The 19,827-nt window shown below is 35.4% G+C and overlaps 1 protein-coding gene across 6 annotated transcripts in view; it reads left to right on the top strand.

Moving 5' to 3' along the window:
- DIAPH2 (diaphanous related formin 2) overlaps positions 1–19,827 on the top strand; it is a 302,075-nt gene that overhangs the window by 100,208 nt on the left and 182,040 nt on the right. For all 6 annotated transcript variants that reach the window (XM_075054004.1, XM_075054006.1, XM_075054005.1 and 3 more), the window contains 2 exons: positions 6,577–6,816; positions 16,092–16,221. In XM_075054004.1, the coding sequence (XP_074910105.1) occupies positions 6,577–6,816; positions 16,092–16,221 (370 nt within the window). The remainder of the gene's footprint in view (positions 1–6,576; positions 6,817–16,091; positions 16,222–19,827) is intronic.

Genomic DNA, 19,827 nt, shown 5'->3' with positions numbered 1-19,827 from the left:
AGAAAGGGAGAGTGAAAGTGAGAAAACTGATGGGTTGAAATAAAAATAGTTCAAGAAGTGAAGAAGTAGAAGAGGAAAGAGGAAAAAAAAAAAAAAACAACCAAAGGCAAAGAAATAAAGGGAATCACTCACCATCTCCCATGTGTAGACTGATGTAGAGCCAGTTCCCGAGCAAAAGATGGCTAACCTACCTAAACCCCCCTCCTCCACACTTTATTACTGAGCATGACATTATATGGATGGGGTATCTCTTTTGTTAGTTTGGGTCATTTGGTTGGCTGTGTCCCATCCCAGCTTCTTGCACGCCCCCAGTCTATTCACTGGGTTGCGCAGAGTGAGAAGTGGAGAAGGCCTTGACGCTGTGCAAATGCTGCAAAGCAGTGAGGTGTTAACAGCATTGTCTGGGGCACAAGTCTGAAACACAGCACTCTGCGGGCTGCTGTGAAGAATAATTCACTCCATTCCAGCCAGACCCAGTAAAACAGGATTAGTCAAAGTTTATTCTGTTACAGCCAAGGTTTGTGTGCTTTGCCTAGGCTTGCATAGAAGCATATGGATTTAAAACTGGGATAACTGTATCTGACCACTTACGCAGAGATGATGTGCTGGCTGGTTTTTTTGTAGATAAAATTATTTCCCCAGTTTCACCTCTGTGCAGAAGGTATTATGAGATAGATTCATTAATGTCTGCAACTTCATTAATCAGCTAGTCTGAAATTTTGGCAGGTCATAGGACAGGCAGGATCAGGTTTTGAATTTTGCACTAATTCAGTTGTAGTTGACTAATGGCTTTTCCATTTTGGCTATATGCTGTTATGCTGCTGGAAATGAAGTACTGAAAATAAATTCAAGGTGTAATTATTATAGATACGAAAAGGCTCATCCAAGGCAGTGGAAATGTTTTTTTGTAAAGTAAAGAAAACGTGCAAAAAAAAGTTTATTTCATTCTTTGCCACACATTTAGCTTCATCCTCATTGGATAAGTGTGAATTTGATAAGCGGAAGGGTGTAGCTGATACTCTAGTTTAACTGTTTGTGTATGAATTGTCTGCACAATGAGTGTAAATGTCAGTGTAAAACCTAAATTTTCTGTCATCGAATGTGAAGTATTGAGATAGTAAAAAAACCCTTAAGTTTATGGGAACACGTGGAGAATGTTTTTGTTCTCATATTCGGAAGATTATTTATTCCCAGATGACTACAGGTTAGAAGGAATAGTTCTTTTGCTTTGTCTTGATGTAGTGGTAAAACAGAAGTATTTAATGAAGTTGCCAATATATAAGTAGTGTGTATTAAGTGTGCGTAGATAGAGTGCTCCAGCGTGGGCTTCCCATGGGGTCACAGCCTCCTTCGGGCATCGCCCTGCTCCGGAGTGGGGTCCTCCCCGGGCTGCAGGTGGAGATCTGCTCCCCCGTGGACCTCCCTGGGCTGCAGGGGGACAGCCTGCCTCACCGTGGTCTTCGTCACCACAGGCTGCAGGGGAATCTCTGCTCTGGCTCCTGGAGCATCTCCTCCCCTCCTTCTGCACTGACCTGGGGGTCTGCAGGGCTGTTGCTCTCACATGTTCTCACTCCTCTCTTTGGCTGCAGGTTTTTTCCCCTTCTTAAATCTCTTGTCCCAGAAGCACCACCACCATCGCTGATGGGCTTGGTCTTGGCCAGCAGCAGGTCTGTCTTGGAGCCGGCTGGCATTGGCTCTGTCGGACATGGGGGAAGCTTCTAGCAGCTTCTCACAGAAGCCACCCTGCTACCAAAACCTTGCCATGCAGTCCCAATACACAGTTCTTTTGAGGAATGACCAACTACAAAAAGTTGAGAAAGAATGTGAAAGTATTTAATGGAACATTAGTTAGAAAAATTTGCTTAATCAAACATCTCCAAATGGTGATGTTTGCCTTATGAAGGGACTAAGTTTCCCGAAGCTTGTTTGCTTATTGCACATTACCATCTGGTTTAGTAAAAAATACTACATTTCTTTATGGGTAGTGATTCTGTGTTCTTTTTAGAGGCCTCTAACTACATTAATACTACTAAAATGCTGGTTTTACTTCCAATTTTGATTTAATTGAACAATGTGGAAGAAATGCAGCTAAACTTTTAAGCGCTTTACTTGACTGAAGTCCTTTTTTGCTATTTGTTGAATTAATTTCAGTGTTTTGCATTAATAATAATCTTAACCTTGATGTTAAGAAGAATATGTTTAGGAATAGAAGACAGAAAGGCTATCTTAAGTAATATTTAAAATGTGTACCCTTTATTTGTATGTAAATTTAGGTATGTTAATTATTAAGAGATGTTAATGGGATAATCACTGCCCATCAAATTTAATAAAGGTTTGAATAAGTTGTTTAAAATTTATGTAGAAAAACCATACTTAGTAAATGATTAAGTTGTTAGAAGAGACCGATTAACTTAATATTTGGATGATATGTAAATGAAAATTAGAATTGCATTTTCATTTAGATGAAATGTTGAAAACCATTATATATTCATATATATTTAAATTAGTTATTGGAACTGTTTTTGGAGTTATATCCTGGGATCAAAAAAGGCAACACAACTTCATATAAAGAAAAGCTTGCATTGATGTATAAGTAGAGCAAGAAAAATAGATTAACTGAATCCATTGTATAACATTAAATAAGCTAGGCAGAATGTTCTCTGTTATTAAAACATAAAATTTTTTAAAAAGTGGGTGAAAAAAGTTTTGTTTTGGTTTTTTTTTTTTAAAAATCTTGTGGTTGTTTTTTTTTAACTTCAAAAAGTTTAGAACTTTTTACCCACTTTACCACCAATTGTGAGTTCTGAATTCAAGTTAAGAAGAGTATTACCACTTTTAAAAAGATTACCCCACAGTTACATGGTGCAAATTTTAGTTAATAACTACCTCTTCAGTGAATCAACAAAACAAGTGACTGGAACTAATCAGAGAATTGCCTTTCTGGTGTGTGTTCTGAAAAAGTGGGAGGGTTTTTTTGCTGGCTTCTAGTGAATGCAAAAATTCCTTCAGCTGTTAAGAACTGGGTTACCAGTAATTTCATTGTTAATGCAAGAGGATAGGTTTTCCTGAGTAGTTGTAGAGACTTGCAGATTCTCTGACCCTTTTTTTGCTCTATAACCAGGATTAGCTATCCTTCCTGGGAGATAGATTAAGTGGGAAGACTTGTATAAGCTTACTGCACCTGCATTGCTTTAGAGTCATTCAGTCACTTTAATTGATTTTATTTGTCACTTGTTTTGCCTCATTGTAATTTCTAGAGCTGCTGAAGAATTAATCTTTCTAGAACATTGCTAGGGAAAAAAAAAAGGCAGCTTTATTATAGGTAAGAGGCTGAGTAAGTTGTCTTAGTAAGTTGACAAATTTGTATTATAAGAATGTCAGCTTTTTTACTTAGGAAGTGAGGCAAATTTAATTGTGCTTTTTGCCTTTCTCCAATAACCTTTGGTCCTAGTTTTAATACAGGGCATGAGAATTAAATGATGATAATGAAGAATAAAGAACTGAATCAAGAACTTGATTAAGTGGAGAATTCAGACAAGGACCTTTATGAAAGCCCAGAAGGGCAAATAATGACATGCAGTCCGGTGCTTACAGTTGGCTGGAAAAGAAATATCCATTTTCTTGCTGCTTTAACTATTTGTGGTGGAAGCTAATGCTTGCTATTACATGCACCTATTTGAATGTGTTATTTTTTTATATGCCTTTGACACTAATTTTGTAGAACTATAAGCAATTTGACCTTTTTCTAAGTGAATATAATCTTTGCACATTACCTATTTTCAGAAGATTCCTCTAAGTTCAATACGTTTATCAGCCATTGAACAGGTGTTTTTAGAAACATGCATATGAAAGAAAGCAGGGCAGGCTGGGGAAGGAGGAAATAAAATAGCATTTGTGGTCATCTTCTATTGATAAGAGCATAATGAATATAAAAATGTTTTGAATTCTAAGGAAACAACATACTTGAAACAGCTGTTATGAAATTAAGGTACTTTTAAAATATTATGCAGATCAGCAAATGAAATTAAAACTTACTGCTGGTTTGGTAGTCAAACTACCTTGCAAAGCAAAAAAATGATCAGTGTTCCATGACACTTCACAGCATTAAAAAAAGAAAGTAAGTACAAATTGACTGAAGTGTTACAAAGAATTATTCTTCACAAATGTGTAAGTCACACTGTTCTGTTGGCTTATAGGTGTTTTGTTGGACTCTTTTCAGGATCTAAAGCTTTTGACAACTTTTTTCTGTGCCATTTTCAGTAAAAACAGTAATTGGAGATTGTTCTACAAAAGTTAAAGCAAATTATGTGATTAATTTTAATTTCCATCTACTGCAGCTCAGTGAAGGTAAATCCTTTCAAGGCAGATGTTTTCAGTATGATATTTTGGAAATACAGAATGATTAGAAGAATAATGTTTCAAGACTTTGCATGATGTTGGCTTATAAAGACTCACAGAGAAATTTGTGACAATGGAGAAGTATAAAAAAAAATCGCAAGTTATGCTGCAATGCTGCTTTTCTGATCGTTTCCTTTTCCTTGTTCCTGTCTGATCATATGAATTGTTTGAGACCATCTGGAGTGCCTTCGTATTTATATTCATTTTGGTATGAATTCATCATTATTCAGGCCACCCAAGTCTTTCCTGTGAAAGCTGTTGCTGCCACTTCTGGTAGCGGGGTCTGGTAGATAATACCAGTAGAAAAATTGTGGTTCCTCAAAGAACCATGGTAAACCTTTGGGCAACAGAGACATGATCACATAAAAATCTTTCTGTTTTGCTAGTCAAGATCTATGATTCGTCATGTAACAAAGCTTTTCTTTCAGGGGGCACAAAATGCTTCAGGAACACCACTGATAATAAGTACATTGAGGGGGAAATCATTTTATATTCTGCTAATTAAAATTAGGAGTTAGATTTGGAAGGTAATCATTCTTACATTTAAATGAAAATTTTCAAGTGGTTTAAAAATTCTCAGTACGTATTTGTCTTTTAAATTTAAATATCTCTTGTGAGTTATAGTCTGCTGCTAAGGAGGAGGAAATATTACTGATCACTTGTGCAGAATATGAAAGACATGGACATATTTTGGTAGCTAGTCTAATGAAATTGGTCTTGGGGATTTAAACTAATGAATCACTGTTTTAGATACTTTTCAGTATCTCTGTCATTTACCATGTTAGAACATTGTGATTTATAACCTCCAATCTTTTTGTCAGATCAGGAAGGAATTAGTCCTATACTATGTCTGAAATATAAAGGTGATAGTATCTTGGGCAATAGTGTTACAAAATTTGTTTAAAAGTACAAGAAGACAAGGGGTTGAAAAGCAGGCAGTACGTTGCCTATGCAGTATGATGTCATGGGATCAGAACTGAAAGGGTATACCAGAAGTATATCCTTACTTTAGTATCTAGGTACATTGCTTTTTATATAGAACTTACTGTCATGAATTTCAGCCAAAACCTCTTTCTCCACTTTCTAAATCTGATTATGCTTTGGGATACACAGATTGGGGCTTGTTGATGCTGTGAACTTGAAAAGTCTTAGGATCAAATATATACTGTAGTGTATCTTTAAAATACCTTTGACCTTATTTGGTAACTATCAATACTGGTAGAATTAATAATATTTATTTTATAACTTGCTGTAAGTGCAGATAGTAACTGAACAAAAACCAGTTTGGGTTTCTTTTTAATTAAAACCTGCAAAAATAAACACCTTGTTAGATGTACCACTGATGTCATCTGTAAATATCACAATTAACAGCTCCCGTCAGTACAATGGCAGAAAATATTTCATGAACAATAGTACTAATGTGACCTGGCTTTATACAAATATCTGACTAGTGAAGTTTGACCTTCTGTGTCTGAAACTCACTTAGATATTCCCATGTCCTTCCACGAGGGTCCCGAAGAATTCATTGTGTCTCTCCCCTGTTGCTCTCCCAGTGACCAAGAGCAAGTTGAGAGCTATGTGTCAGCTCAATAAGAGAGTCTAAAAATGGAAAGTATAATTCTTTAGCTTGAGCAGAATGAGGTGTAACTGGGTTTGTGCTGGTATCAGCACACACGCTTGAGAGATTGTTATTGTACCATTTCTGAAGGAAGAAAAATGGAGAAGCTTAGTTTTAGGAAATTGGTAAATACCAGAGTTCAAGGGTAACTTCACTGGAGATGTGATGAAGTGTTTGCCATGCGTACCTTCAGGCTGATCTTTAGTTCTTCTTAACTGGCAGAATTGGTTTTACATTTCCTTTGCTGGGAGGAAGGGTTTTTTGGCAGTGTGCGTTTATTGCCATTGAGTTTAGAAACGATGAGTTAGATGGTTTGGTAACACAGAGCACACTCTTCTTTTCAATATGTTGCTTCACTGAATTTTTTCAGGCAAAGTGTATGATTTGGGGAAAAATACCAGTGGGTAGGTATGGATTCCTGGAAATACAAGATAGGCGATGAAAACATACAGAAACTGTAGTCTTGCTGGCTGCACAATATTGTTTTTTAATATAAGCTGTTTTGCATAAATAAGATCTTTTGGTTTTTATGTTCTGATTTAATGTTTCTTATTTTGTAGATGAGTTCAGTGAAAATGTTGCAGTCACGTCTCAATGGGATCCTTTTCAGGCTTATGTTTGATGAGCACGTAAACAATATCAAACCTGATATTATGGCTGTTACACTGGCTTGTGAAGAGCTGAAGAAGAGTGAAAGCTTTAGTAAACTATTAGAGTTAGTGCTGTTCCTTGGAAACTACATGAACTCTGGCTCCAGAAATGCACAGTCTCTTGGTTTTAACATCAGTTTTCTTTGCAAGGTAAGATGAAGCTATAAAACTCTTAAGTGCAGATTCATGAAACTCATGACACATGAGAAAGTACCCTACACAGGGAAAAACATTCAATCAATGTAGTTTACTGACGGCACCTCTGTTTTTAATAATGGATAGACAAATACTTTCTGGAGTATACAAGTGTACTCTTTCTGGAGTATACAAGTAGAACAGCTTTTTTGATCTGAATTTGTTCAACTATCATCTTGTCAATATGTAGAATTGTATATGTAGAATTCAGAATACGTTAAATAGCTCTAGCTACTTGTCTTTCTTCTCATCTTCTACCCAGCTATCCCTCAAGCAGTGTTACAGAAATAGGTATTTGGGATTAAAGATGAATATTGTTAAACTAAGTTTAACTTCGATTGTGGTGGCAAAATATGGGATGCAACAAGAACTTCAGAACCTGTAGCAGTCAGAATTTAATGTGCGGTGCTTGTTTATTTATATGGTAAAATGTGTGTAAGGCATTGATCTGGACTTGACCATTTCAGTTTGTAAAGTACCTCTGAAAGTATCTTAAAAATAGAGATGCAACATTTGTAAACAGATGGAAAAAGAAAAGAAAGCTAGCGTAAGTCTTGCAGAGGAATTTTTCAGGTATTTTTTGTTTGGTCTAATCAGAGGATCCAGGTTTCAAGTCCCTTTTTGGGGCACCATGAGGAAATCTGATGTGTACCTCAAGGAGATTTAACCTTGAGGGGAAAATAATACTTCAAATACACAGCAAGTTTAATCTGACATATTTCACTAGAGAAAGACTGTTTGCTGTAGTTTAATGCAAAGATGTTGCTAACTTCTGATAAAATAAAAACCATCACCTGAGAAAAACTTTGATTCTTTAGTAGCTTTTTTTAAAAGAGAGGCCAGGTTGAAGGATTTTTTTCATAGCTCTAGTGCTGCATTTTCTTTTTGGTAGTAGTGGAATCTGAAGGGAAATTAATGTTTTCAGTAGAAAACTACTTGTTAATGAGGGGGAGGGGAAATGATGACTGTGCATGAATGGTACTCTAGCATAGCATAGATTTGAGAAGGTATTTTTGCATTCCAGGTGATAGATTCATGAATTGCTGTCAATGCAAATCCCCCAGATGTTGACAGAGCTAATGTAGATTGAGTAATCCTGCAAATTGTTCTCTACTGAACTGAGTAATTGCTGAAGCATAGCTATTTGTGCTTACGGTTAAATTCCATTTAAAATAACTGAGACAAAAATCTATGACTATTTAATTCAACCTTGCCCTCAAACAAAATAATTTGTTAACTTTTTTTTTCTTTTCAAGATAGATACTTGAGGGAAGTGTTCTCCCCTCTTCCCCATGAGATTTAGAGAAAATACTTAAACGTTCTCTGTAATGAAATGTGGACTGTGCTAGGTATATTTTGTTATAAGGTGATGTCTAAAATTAAAATAATCACAAAGACAGTGATGGTTGTTGGAGCAAAAAAGAAGGTCTTACCAAATTCTAGATACGAAATTGTATCATTAATAGCTCTATATATTGATTAAACCTTGTGAATTATCATTCATAAGTTCCAACTTGGAACAAGTCACTTAAGTTAATGGAAATGTAGATAAGTTTCTCTAGTCAGAGTAACGTGCATTGTCTGCAATTTAAATTTGTTGTTTATTACTCGAGTTAAAAGAGATCTTCTGCTATGTAAACCTCCATTTTTCATTGTTTTATGTATTTGCCATTCTAATTTGAATTAGATTAGTATAATAATGTGCTTTTGCAAGAGGTATTTCTTCTTAAGTGGTTTTGTACCTGAACTTATGCTTTAGTGTCATATTTAGAGAAGTAACCTTCTACTCCATTGATGTTTAACTTCATAAATAAGAGGTGTTTACACAGTATTCGCAATGGATTTTTTTCTTTTAATTGCTCTAAGAATCCAAATTTATATTTGGGTAATGACTTTTTTTTTTTTTTAATGCATTGATTATTTTAAACTGATAATTGCATTTGGTTTCTTTGTTTAATAGCTTTCAAATTCTGCCTTCCTGTTTTCCACCCAAAATAGTAAGATGACTTTATTGGCTTTGTGCTATTAACTAAGACTACAGTCTGGCATGCCTTTATTAACTGTTGTGAATAGTACAAAATATTAAACTGTATCAGATGGTAGTATCTTTTATAAGCACCGTGTTTAATATCTGTCTACAGTCACCTACAGCTTTACTACATTATTCAAACAGTCTCAAAATTTACGATTGTTAGTCAATAATTGGCCTTCACTGTGAAAATGAAAACTTCTATATGTGTAAGCATTGTAGGGTGATTGTATTGTCCTGTTTACTGAAATCTTGCTGTGAATTAAAATTTCTAATTTCTATTTCTTGGCTGAAGAACACAGTAAGAGAAATAAGTAACAGCAAGAACAAGGTAGCAGTCTGTTTACCAGTGTCATGTGGCTTAGATGTTTTTGCTCTGTGGGGCATCTGGATGCTACTAAATTTTGAAGGATGTGTGAACATTGAAAGATTATTTTATTTTTTTTTTATTATTTTTTTTTGTGTGGTGGCCATTTGAGAAGGCAGTGTTACTATATTAGAGGTCTTCCCTGAATAATTTTCAGGTGTTTTCATTTCTTTTCCCACGGAATGTATTTCAGTCTTCAAGCTTGTCTAGAACAATTGGGGAGCCTTTATGTTGCATTTTGATAGAATACCTGTAGAGCATAAAAATTACTAACTTATTTTAATATTTTGTGAAATATTTTGTGCCCCATGTATTTTTATGTATGGAACCATGATGAGCAATAGGATGCTGCAATTTAGAAGTCCCCCTTCCATAACATCAGGTACATTGTTAGAGTAGAGGTCAGATATAATGCGCCAAAGAAACTTTGTCCTAATTTTTGTTTTGTTTGCCATGACACCTACTACTTATTTTAATTTTTCTTAACAACTTCAGAATGAGTAGAAGAATTTCTTACCAGTTTTAAACATTACTTGCCTAAAGTAAGAACTGCTTCAATAGGAGTTTTACAATCAAACAAGACCATCTGGTTTTATGTTTTAAAATGATGGTAATTTCTTTGTCTAATTTTTTTTACTTTTTTTGGTGACTCTCCCTGTAAGATACTTGATGGGACAAAGTAAGATATAAGTTAAACAGTATTATCCTCTGAATATTAGTATTTTGGAAGGACTTCACCTGTTATGTGAAGAGAATTTATAATAAATCTAGCTAACTATGACTCATATGTTAGTTTTTAGCAGTTCTTTACTGCAGGTTGATCTTTTGCCCAAAGACAAGGATTTAAGTCTCAGAAAAAATAACCAGAAAACATATTAGCATAAGGGGAATCAAACCAGAGGATAATTCAATCAATGGTTTTTAAAGGCTTGATGTTTGTAAGTTTTTAGTTTATGGTTTGGTTTTTTTTTTTGTTTTTCTTTTTTTCTTTTTTAGACCAGTAATTTATACTATCTTTAATGTCAGTGGACTTTCTGCCCATCATAAGAGAGCTTTTAATTTTTTATTTTTTTTTTTTAGCCAGCTGTCAGCAGGGTAGTACACATGTCTATGCGTACACATGTCTATGCGTACACATGTCTATGCGCAGAATACACATAGAGTTGTTTTACTGATGAGGTATCCTAAGGTGATGAATTTACTTTTCAATAAAACCCGATTTTTGTATCGATTTGTTTTTGGTCATCCTTGAACAATCTTAGAATTAATTGTCTGTTTAGTAGATGTAGTACTTACATTCTATGATCTGAAAAAAATAGAAGAAAAAAGGCAGGTATTGATCTGGGATAAATGTTTGGTTTTATAAAATAAATGTTCTTAAAACAGAGCTCGTCATTTCGTACACAGAAGTCTATTATTGTGTAACAACCATTATTGAAACATGATAAAGAAATTGAAGAAAAGAAAGCATGAATTCAAACCTGTCTGGGCATAGCTAAAAAGCTAATGCCTGTAGAGTAATTGCAAATCCTTAAAAACAGATTATCTTTCTGGATGTTATATTGCAGCGTATGATGTTATTGAAGAAAGAAATGATTTGTAAACAACCTTTGGCAGAAGGCAGAGAACTTAATTTTGTTCAAATAAGAGAGATCAACATTAGAATTCATGCGCTGTCTCAAGACTGGCAAGCAGTGACAGCTATTCTGATGTATGCACTAGCGCATTCATGATTGCTTAAGTGTTAAGTGCTCTGTGAAAATACAAATATGGCAGAAAAAGTGGTAAACTTCAGGGGGGCTGCTGTAGTAATTCACTGAAGGTAAATCTTTTTACCTGTTGCTGCATTTGATTACTATGTATGAATGATCCAACTACTATTCTGAACCCCTGTTGCAGCAGTTACTATCTCTTATCAAGGACAGGAGAACCCTCATAGTTCTATAAAGTTATGCTAGACAGATTTAAATGAAAGAAAAGAGTTTTGCTTTAAGCATATATAGGGTACAATGTCTGTTCTTTCTGTGGTGAATTAATGTAAAGGCTAGCAGCAAGCATGCCTCTGTTTTAATAAAGCTTTTGTAGTATGTTACCTGGATTGATGTGTGTTTTATATAATAAGCAATATTATGTTACTTCTTGTCCATGCTGCAAATAGTACAGGACAAGCTGTTTATCTAGTTTGAATATTACCGACTAGTATATATTTATTAATTGTTTACCAGCCCCTTTTCTGTTAAGGTGTGAAAGATTTCTAGGATATGAAAAGTTATATAATCTCATAAAAATCAACAGAAAGTTGCGTTTTTTAATAGCTATAACAATCAAATATCACTCTACTGGTAGTTAAAACATACATAAGTTTTTTCCTTATGTTGGCTGTCACTTTTAACCTTCACACCTGAAAACTTAATACAAAAGTTCCTGTTTTAAAAAAAAAAAAAAAAAAAAAAGCACATTCTGAAAGTGGGTTATGGTGTGATTTGCATGTTTTAAATGCTTTACCAAGATACTACCTGTAAAGGGAGATTTTTTTTATATTGATGTTATTTCTGAGCTACAGACCTAAACATTTGTATTCTGTATATTACTTGATTTGAATGGGTGCACTGTGAGTATATGTTCTGTGCATATTAGTGTTTAATCCTTTCCCAATGAATCTGATAGTATTGACCACTTGAATTGATGCTTCAACATTCAGCTGGAAGCTGCTTTGTGTTGGCTACACTTATCTGGTGTTTTCTTTTTATTTTTTTTTACTAAATGTGTTATTCCCAAATTCTGTCTCTCAGATAAAAACCGACCATAGAATCAAAACCTGTATCTTGAAGTTTTTCACACTACACTGTTAGTGTCATCTTTAAAAATAAATTGGAAAACCTTAAGTCAGTGACATGCGTTGATAATGTTTTGCAAATGCCATATATACAGACACTGCTCTGTAAAAGCTTTTATGTTCCAGTGTGTTAACACTACTAAAGGTGTAGGAGTAAAGCAATTACTTGTACTCCAAATGGTGAATTTCATTACTGTTGGTGAGTTTTGTTGGTTTACTGAGTCTCAGGGAACTATCATGACTTCTCTAATATGGTAATGCTTTGAGAATTAAAAGGATGAAATACAGAGGGCATAATGGAAAACCATTTGAAAGGCAGGGATTTTTAGGATTCACAAACTTGTGTTCCAGTACATGTATGTATTAGGTGGGAAGCAAAATCCTTTTTTTTAACCCATTGTATTTGGTTTTGTTTTTAACATACCTAGGTCACTAGCAAGGAAATTCTGGCTACTTCTAAAGATGTGACCCTTTGTACAGTCTACCTTTTCCTTTTGCACTGATTTAAGTCCATATGTAACTGGATTCGTGAGGCTGGAACACTTAGGACTGTGAAATGGGTGTCATTTTTCCTTTTTTGCTCCCATACTAACCCATAATATCACTTGGAATTTATAACCCATAGAATATTTCATTGAAGTACGTGGTTTTGTTTGAGTTGTCTGTTAAGATGTATTTAAGAGCCACCATACTTGAAAAACAAAAAAGTTTTAATCATTCTTTACTGTAAATCTTAGCTTCAATTATCATCTGTGAAAGTAATGAGTAAAAGTACAAGTAATGAAAAGAAGGGGGAAAAATATTGATTTTTTTTTTGCATGTTTTGCTCTTAGTCTGCTAATCCAAATAAGACATTTCTTTAGTTGAAAAGACATTGACTAAATGTCAGCTGCCTGAGTTGTTTTTTTAAATAGCAGTCTTTTGATGAGAAACTAGATATTTAGTCTTGATTTTCTGTTTATTAACCTTTTAACATAGCAGAGGCCATAAGTGTTTTTGTTTGTAAATCTAGCATTTTAAACTTGACCTTTCCCAGAGCTCTTGCTTATAAAAGGACAGTTTAGCTTTATGCTGAAGGAAAATAATGGTGTTGTAAAGTTGATTTTGTATTTAACGCGGTGATATTGTGATGTGCTGCATGCAAAGTCCTGCACTTGGGACAGGCTTAAACTGCTGCAAAGGTGTTGTCTTGAGAGCAAGAAGCAACTCTGCAGAAAAACCTGGAGTCTGTCCTAGTGCAAAACCACGAGTCAGTAGTGTGCCCTGGCAGTAATGAAGGCTAACAGTATCCTGGGCGTTGTTGATAGGGGCATAGTCAAGAGATCACAGGTAGTGAATTTTTTTGCTCTTAACTCAAAACTTGCTGGGTTGCATCTGGAACACAGTGTTCAATATTCTGTAGAAAAAAAATCTTTTTTTGTTGATAAACTTGAGTGAAAGACCACCAAGCTGGTCAGGGGCTGGAGCACTGAGGAAAGGCTGATGGAACTGGGCTTGTCCAGCCCAGAGAAACAAAGGTTTTGCGGGGGGGGGGAACTTGTAGCAACCTTCCAATAATACCAGGTAAGTTACTGTGAAGGTGGAAACAAGCTTTTTAGCAAAGGGTACAGCAAAAGAATGAGAGAGAGAGGTCATCAATTGAAACTAGGGACACTTTAACTGGATATGAGAAAAACAAATTTCACTTTCTGAAAAGATGGCTTTTGAATTCAAAATACCCAGAACTGTCTTCTCCATAGAGTAAAAAATGTTAAATTCTACCCAAGAGTAAAAAGGGATAGGAGACAAAAATACAAGTGTAGTCTGTGAATACAGAGTATGTAAAGACACAGCTATGCTGTTAGCATTCCAGTTCCTATCTTTCATTTCTATTTTTATATTTAAATAATATCTGCTAAACTACACTCAAAACCCACCTAGTTTCCCTATGTCCTCATTATATTAGTAGGCTTAGAACTTGATTTTTAAAGTATATGTTGATTCTAAAGATCAGAGCTACATGTTACCCATTGTGTCTCTCAGCTTTTAAATCATGGATGAATGTAGCCGAGATGTGTTTCTCAACTGGGCCCAAGAAGTGAATTTGATGCAGTTGTTTATGTTCTGAATGACTGTTTACTACAGGTTTTAAACAACTCAGCAGGTGCTAATATTAACTCATGTTAATATGATGTTACTGTTGGTGACAAAACATGTTTCTGTTGTAATCTGAAGGCAAAATAATTTTGTTCATTTAGAAAAAAAAATGCTTTAGCCACTTGATGATGTCAGAGAGATCAAAGACTCTAAATCTCTCAGTTCTTGTTCACAGACAAATTGGAATGCAATTTCTTTTTACTGTGCAGATGTTTAGCCACTAAATCTACAATTTTTTCAAGTTGGAAAAACTTCTATATATGTAACACATTAAAACCTTTTAACTGCATACCATTACTGAGCATTGTTTAGTCTTTAATCACCGAATCGATATGAATTAAATTGCTTTCTTAATTGCCTAAATACCTTATATTTTTAAAAGCCTGTTTTTCGACTGCACTCATTTATTCTTAACAGGGTAATCCTTAAAGCTGAAAGGCCTGTATTAAATTGAACATCGATGGCAAGCCTGTCATGAGGATTATAGAATTAGAACTTCTAGTGATTTAGAGAATGAGAAAACAAATAGGAGATTTTACACACACATTTATGTATTCTTCTTAAATAAATCCTTGATTTCATTTGTTGTGTATGTTGTAGCTTCTGTATAAGAACTGTACTAGATGAGTTAGTAAAATGTGGTTTAAAAAAATCTTTACAGATATACTTGTAATACTAATTCTCTATAAGAAGTGAAGTACACGCATCTCAAACTCTTGCATACACCTACTTTCTCTATTGCTTTTGTAAATAAGGGGTAATGTCTACTTCCACTAAATCTTCAGTCAACTCAGACATTCATTCTTTATGTTTGCATAAAAATGGAGAAACTAAATTTGGACTTAAATTCATTTTCTCATTCTCTTAAGTTCATGATGTTCCTTTGCATATACACATGCGCTCTGCCATGGGATTTAGCCATATGTATCTATGTTTACTTGGAAATTTGCCACTAGCCCTGTATTTTTAACAGTTATTTCAGAATTATTTTTTAAAAACTATAAACTGATTCTAGCAGTTAATGCACTTAGATTAACGGAGAACAGAGGGTCTTATAACCTTCAAGAAGACTAGTTTATTTCAGACCACTGAAAATCGCCTCTGTCATTGAGAGGATATTGAAAATATGCAACTACCTATTTCTTCACACTGTGCACAATTTTCATGCAGCTTTTCATAAATAAGACTGGATGTACTATATTTCCTTTACCGGCAGTTAGGATTACCTTTGCTTTTCTGTTGTCATTTTGTATTCCAGTAAGGTGGACTGCATTCATTTCGTGTGCCTGTATAGAATTTGTGTGAAAGTCTTTAGGATAGAGAAGTATGCTTTAGATTTTGCTGGAATAAAAAATTGTGGATTTATGACAAGGAGTTTCTTTAACTTGACTGGTAAAAGAGCAAATTCTGACTTTTAGCATGCTGTCCAGCTATGCAACATTTCAGAGGGATTCCTTTAGAAATCTGGCAGTGGGGAGCATTGAAGGAATGAACTACATTCTGTTCCATTTAATCTCTGTTCACAGCTATTTTTTTTTTTTTTTAATCACAGCGAGCATTCTGAACTGGCATTGCTAAAATCTCAGAACTTTAAGGGTCTGTCTTCAGGTTTTGTTCTCAGCATAATTAATTATTCTTTAAAAAATATAGCATGGGGATAGATTCCCTTTGTAGTCTTAAATTATAAAGTATTGGAGAAATTTCATTTTTTCAAAAACTTATTTCATTTGCAGGCAACAAGTGTAGGTAACTTTTTTGTTATTGAGTTTACATCTGCAATATTCACTTTTATTTAAACATTTTACTAAAAAAAAAAAGTAATTTTTTTCCCCTCTTTGTTTTCTCCTGTGTTCACTTTCTAGATTCGAGATACTAAATCATCAGATCAGAAAACAACCCTATTGCATTTTCTGGCAGAAATCTGTGAGGAGAATTACCGGGACATCTTAAAATTTCCAGAAGAATTGCAACATGTTGAGAGTGCAAGTAAAGGTAAGCAAATAGATAAAGCACATAAAGGTAATAGCTGTTTGCTTTGACATTAAATACTTCCAACGTTTCATTTTAGATTGTAGGATTATGTAACCTGTAAGCATTGATAATCCACGTGGATTTTGCTTTTCTGGTATTTATTGACCTGAGAAAAAGCGAGGAAGGGAAAAACAGTAATAAAGTAGCTTTTCTTGTGAAGTAGGCTGTGGAAATAATACAGCATATTTCAGTGAAGTACTTAAAAAAATCACATATCGGAAGCCGTGTAAGCAGTGTAATGATGATGTTTAGTTTACCATAAAGCCTTTGAAGTCTTGTTGCTTGAGAGTGAACACCCGTGTGTGCATGCGTGCATATGTGTACGCACAGAGTATGTGTCTCATCTTAACACTTGATTTAACACCTGAATAGAGAATAACAAATATGCTTTCTAAAGATCCCAGACTGTATATGAAATATATAGTTTAATTAAACTGTACAGTCAATGGTTAATACTGATTTTATTCTTGGTCAGTCAGCAGTATAGCTTGGTGAATGTGGTAGAAAAGAATTCATTTGTTGGATGTCTTTTTGTATGAAATATGCTGTGCTGCTTGGCGCACTTGTTGCTTAACTATTGAAAGTGAAGGCTATGTTATAGCGCTTCATGAAGATAAAGCAAACCGTTTTATTTTGACTGGTCATTACTGATTCATCCGAAGATAAATACTTGGGGTAGCACAAGAGTATGAAGGGAAAGAGAGGGGAAAAGGAGTTGGATACGCTTTTCCGCTAGCTCTATCCAGGTTTTCTCTTGAAAATTTTTGTCTCCTGTTCTTCAGTGTTATCAGTCAGTGTTTCTTTTCAGTGCAGTGGTTAGCTGTTAGATAGATACTTTTTTTAATTAGGCCATAATTTCCTTTCAGTTTGTCTTCTATATTAAACTTTGGTCTAGCGAGAGCAGAACTCTTGTTTCCCAAAGGACTTGGGGAGTAGTTCATCAATCAACCTAACTTTGCAATTGTTTCATCTCCAGCTTATTCACGGATTTATGTGGTTGTCATACAATTTTTATGCTGTTTCTCAAACTTTGCCAAGTGCCTTTCCATGGGTCTTTTTCTGCATATAAACTGAATTTTATTTGTATTTATTAAATGTCTTCATACTTCACTTTCCTCTTTGCTGCTGAATACTTCAGTGGCACGAATCATAGAATGGTTTGGGTTGGAGGAGACTTTAAAGCTCATCTAGTTCCAACCCCCTTGCCGTGGGCAGGGACACCTTCCACTAGACCATGTTGCTCAAAGTCCCATCCAACCTGGCCTTGAACATTGCCAGGGATGGGGCATTCACACCTTCTCTGGGCAACCTGTTCCAGTGTCTCTCCACCTTCCCAGTAAAGAATTCTTTCGTAATATCTAATCTAAATCTACCCTCTTTCAGTTTAAAGCCATTACCCCTTGTCCTATCACTACACATCTTTCCTGCAGGCCCCCCTTAAGTACTGGAAGGCCACTATAAGGTCTCCCCGGAGCCTTCTCTTCTCCAAGCTGAAAAACCTCAACTGTCTCAGCCGGTCCTCCTAGGGAAGGTGCTCCAGCCCCATGACCATCTTCGTGGCCCTTGTCTGGACCCGCTCGAGCAGGTCCATGTCTGTCTTATGTTGGCAGCCCCAGAGCTGAACACAGTGCTCCAGAATGCCTACTGACAAAATGGAACTGGTCTGTCTATGTAGGTTTGAGGATGGTATTGTGTTTTAAGGCAATATAGAGACGGAAGAGGTAACTTGTACATTACCATTGTGAATGTACCTGTCCTGGTTTCGGCTGGGATAGAGTTCATTTTCTTTCTAGAAGCTGGTATAGTGCTATGTTTTGTGTTCAGTATGAGAATAACGTTGATAACACACTGATGTTTTGAGTTGTTTCTAAGGAGTGTTTCGATGAAGTCCAGGACTTTTCAGTTTCTCATGCCCAGCCAGCAAGAAGGCTGGAGGGGGACAAGAAGTTGGGAGGGGACACAGCCGGGACAGCTGACCCAAACTGGCTAAAGGGGTATTCCATACAATGTGATGTCATGCCCAGTATATAAACTGGGGGGGAGCTGGCCTGGGGGAATCGCTGCTCAGGAACTAAGTGGGTGTCAGTTGGCGAGTGGTGAGCAATTGCACTGCGCATCATTTGTTTTGTATATTCCAATCCTTTTTATTGTTATTGTCATTTTATTATTGTTATTATTATGATTCTTAGTTTCTTCCTTTCTGTTCTATTAAATTGTTCTTATCTCAACCCACGAGTTTTACTTGTTTTTTCCTGATTCTCTCCCCCATCCCACTGGGTGGGGTTGGGGGGCTGAGGAGAGTGAGTGCGTGGCTGTGTGGTGTTTAGTTACTGGCTGGGGTTAAACCATGACAGTACCACAGTACCACATATATATACATACATATATATATAAAAATAAAGGTGCATGCTTAAACAGTGTACAGCTGGCGGCTGCTTACATCTGAGCACTACTATGGATATTACACAGAGAATTTATACAATTGCTATTAATTTTGCTGTTTGCTGTCAATGTTGTTTGTTCCTCGTCTCTGATATGGAGGCAGATACCTTCCTCAAACTGACTTTTTTTTTCTTCTTTTCTCGCCCAACCTTAGCCACTAAGTGTCACTGGTCCAGCCAGTGTGTTCTCAAGGACTTATGATAGAGTAACATAGTGAGTAATTTTATTTATGCAAATAGCAGTTTGTCATCTTATCTAAATTCCAGAAATGCTTTCTACCACTTGATAATTCTTTTCTGGAGGTGATTTTTTTTTTTTTTGAAGTTTAATCTTTTACTTCCTGCATAACTTAACTTCTTTACAAAGCCTTATGGTTTACTAGGCACATTTGATTATCTTTTATTAATTTTCTCTTGTGGCTAACATTACCTTGCAGCTTTGAGGTTTTTATAGTTTGATTCAAAGCCTCTGATGTTCTGTAACTTGACTCGAGGAATTAAACCAGAGGAGTTAGTAAAGTTTAGTTAAGCTACAGCATCCAAAAGAGAGAAAGCATATTAATGGAGCAAAGTCGCTTATAATCCTGATGCTTAGAATACATGTGAAAAAAGGTTTTATTGCAGTTAAATTTGTTTCATTCTGTAAGATAAAAGCTCATTATGTTTCCTATAAACAGCACTGACTTCTAATCAGAAGCATAAACTACTGTTCATTTTTAATGACCAAAACTTCCTTTTCAGCCCTTCTCTGCCTTCTGTAACAAAGCAGATTTTTGGCAGAATAAATGTGATTTGTGCAACTTGCTTCAACTGTTCCCCATGGTACTTTTTGGGTTTTGTTTAATTGTAATGTTCATCTGCTCTGTCCTGTGTGGACATTTTTTCCGTGTAGGAAGTTAACATGCTTAGTGTGTAAGAGAAGATTTTCGCTTCCTATTTATTGTTTGGTGTTTTATAAACCAGTGGTTTCAGGGATGGACAGTTGGGTTTATTTTTCCTGTAGGAGGCTTCTTTTGGAATAAATTGGCTACAGATATGAGGACGTTGGCATCAGTTAGTTATACATAAAATAGAAGGAAATCTACCAGCAAATATTATCTCTGTATGAATTTAAAATAAGGAAATA

This window comes from Buteo buteo, chromosome 22, assembly GCF_964188355.1.
Source record: "Buteo buteo chromosome 22, bButBut1.hap1.1, whole genome shotgun sequence".
Classification (NCBI taxonomy): domain Eukaryota; kingdom Metazoa; phylum Chordata; class Aves; order Accipitriformes; family Accipitridae; genus Buteo; species Buteo buteo.
Note: the sequence above shows the minus strand (reverse complement) of the source record. Positions and strands in the feature narration are given on the sequence as shown.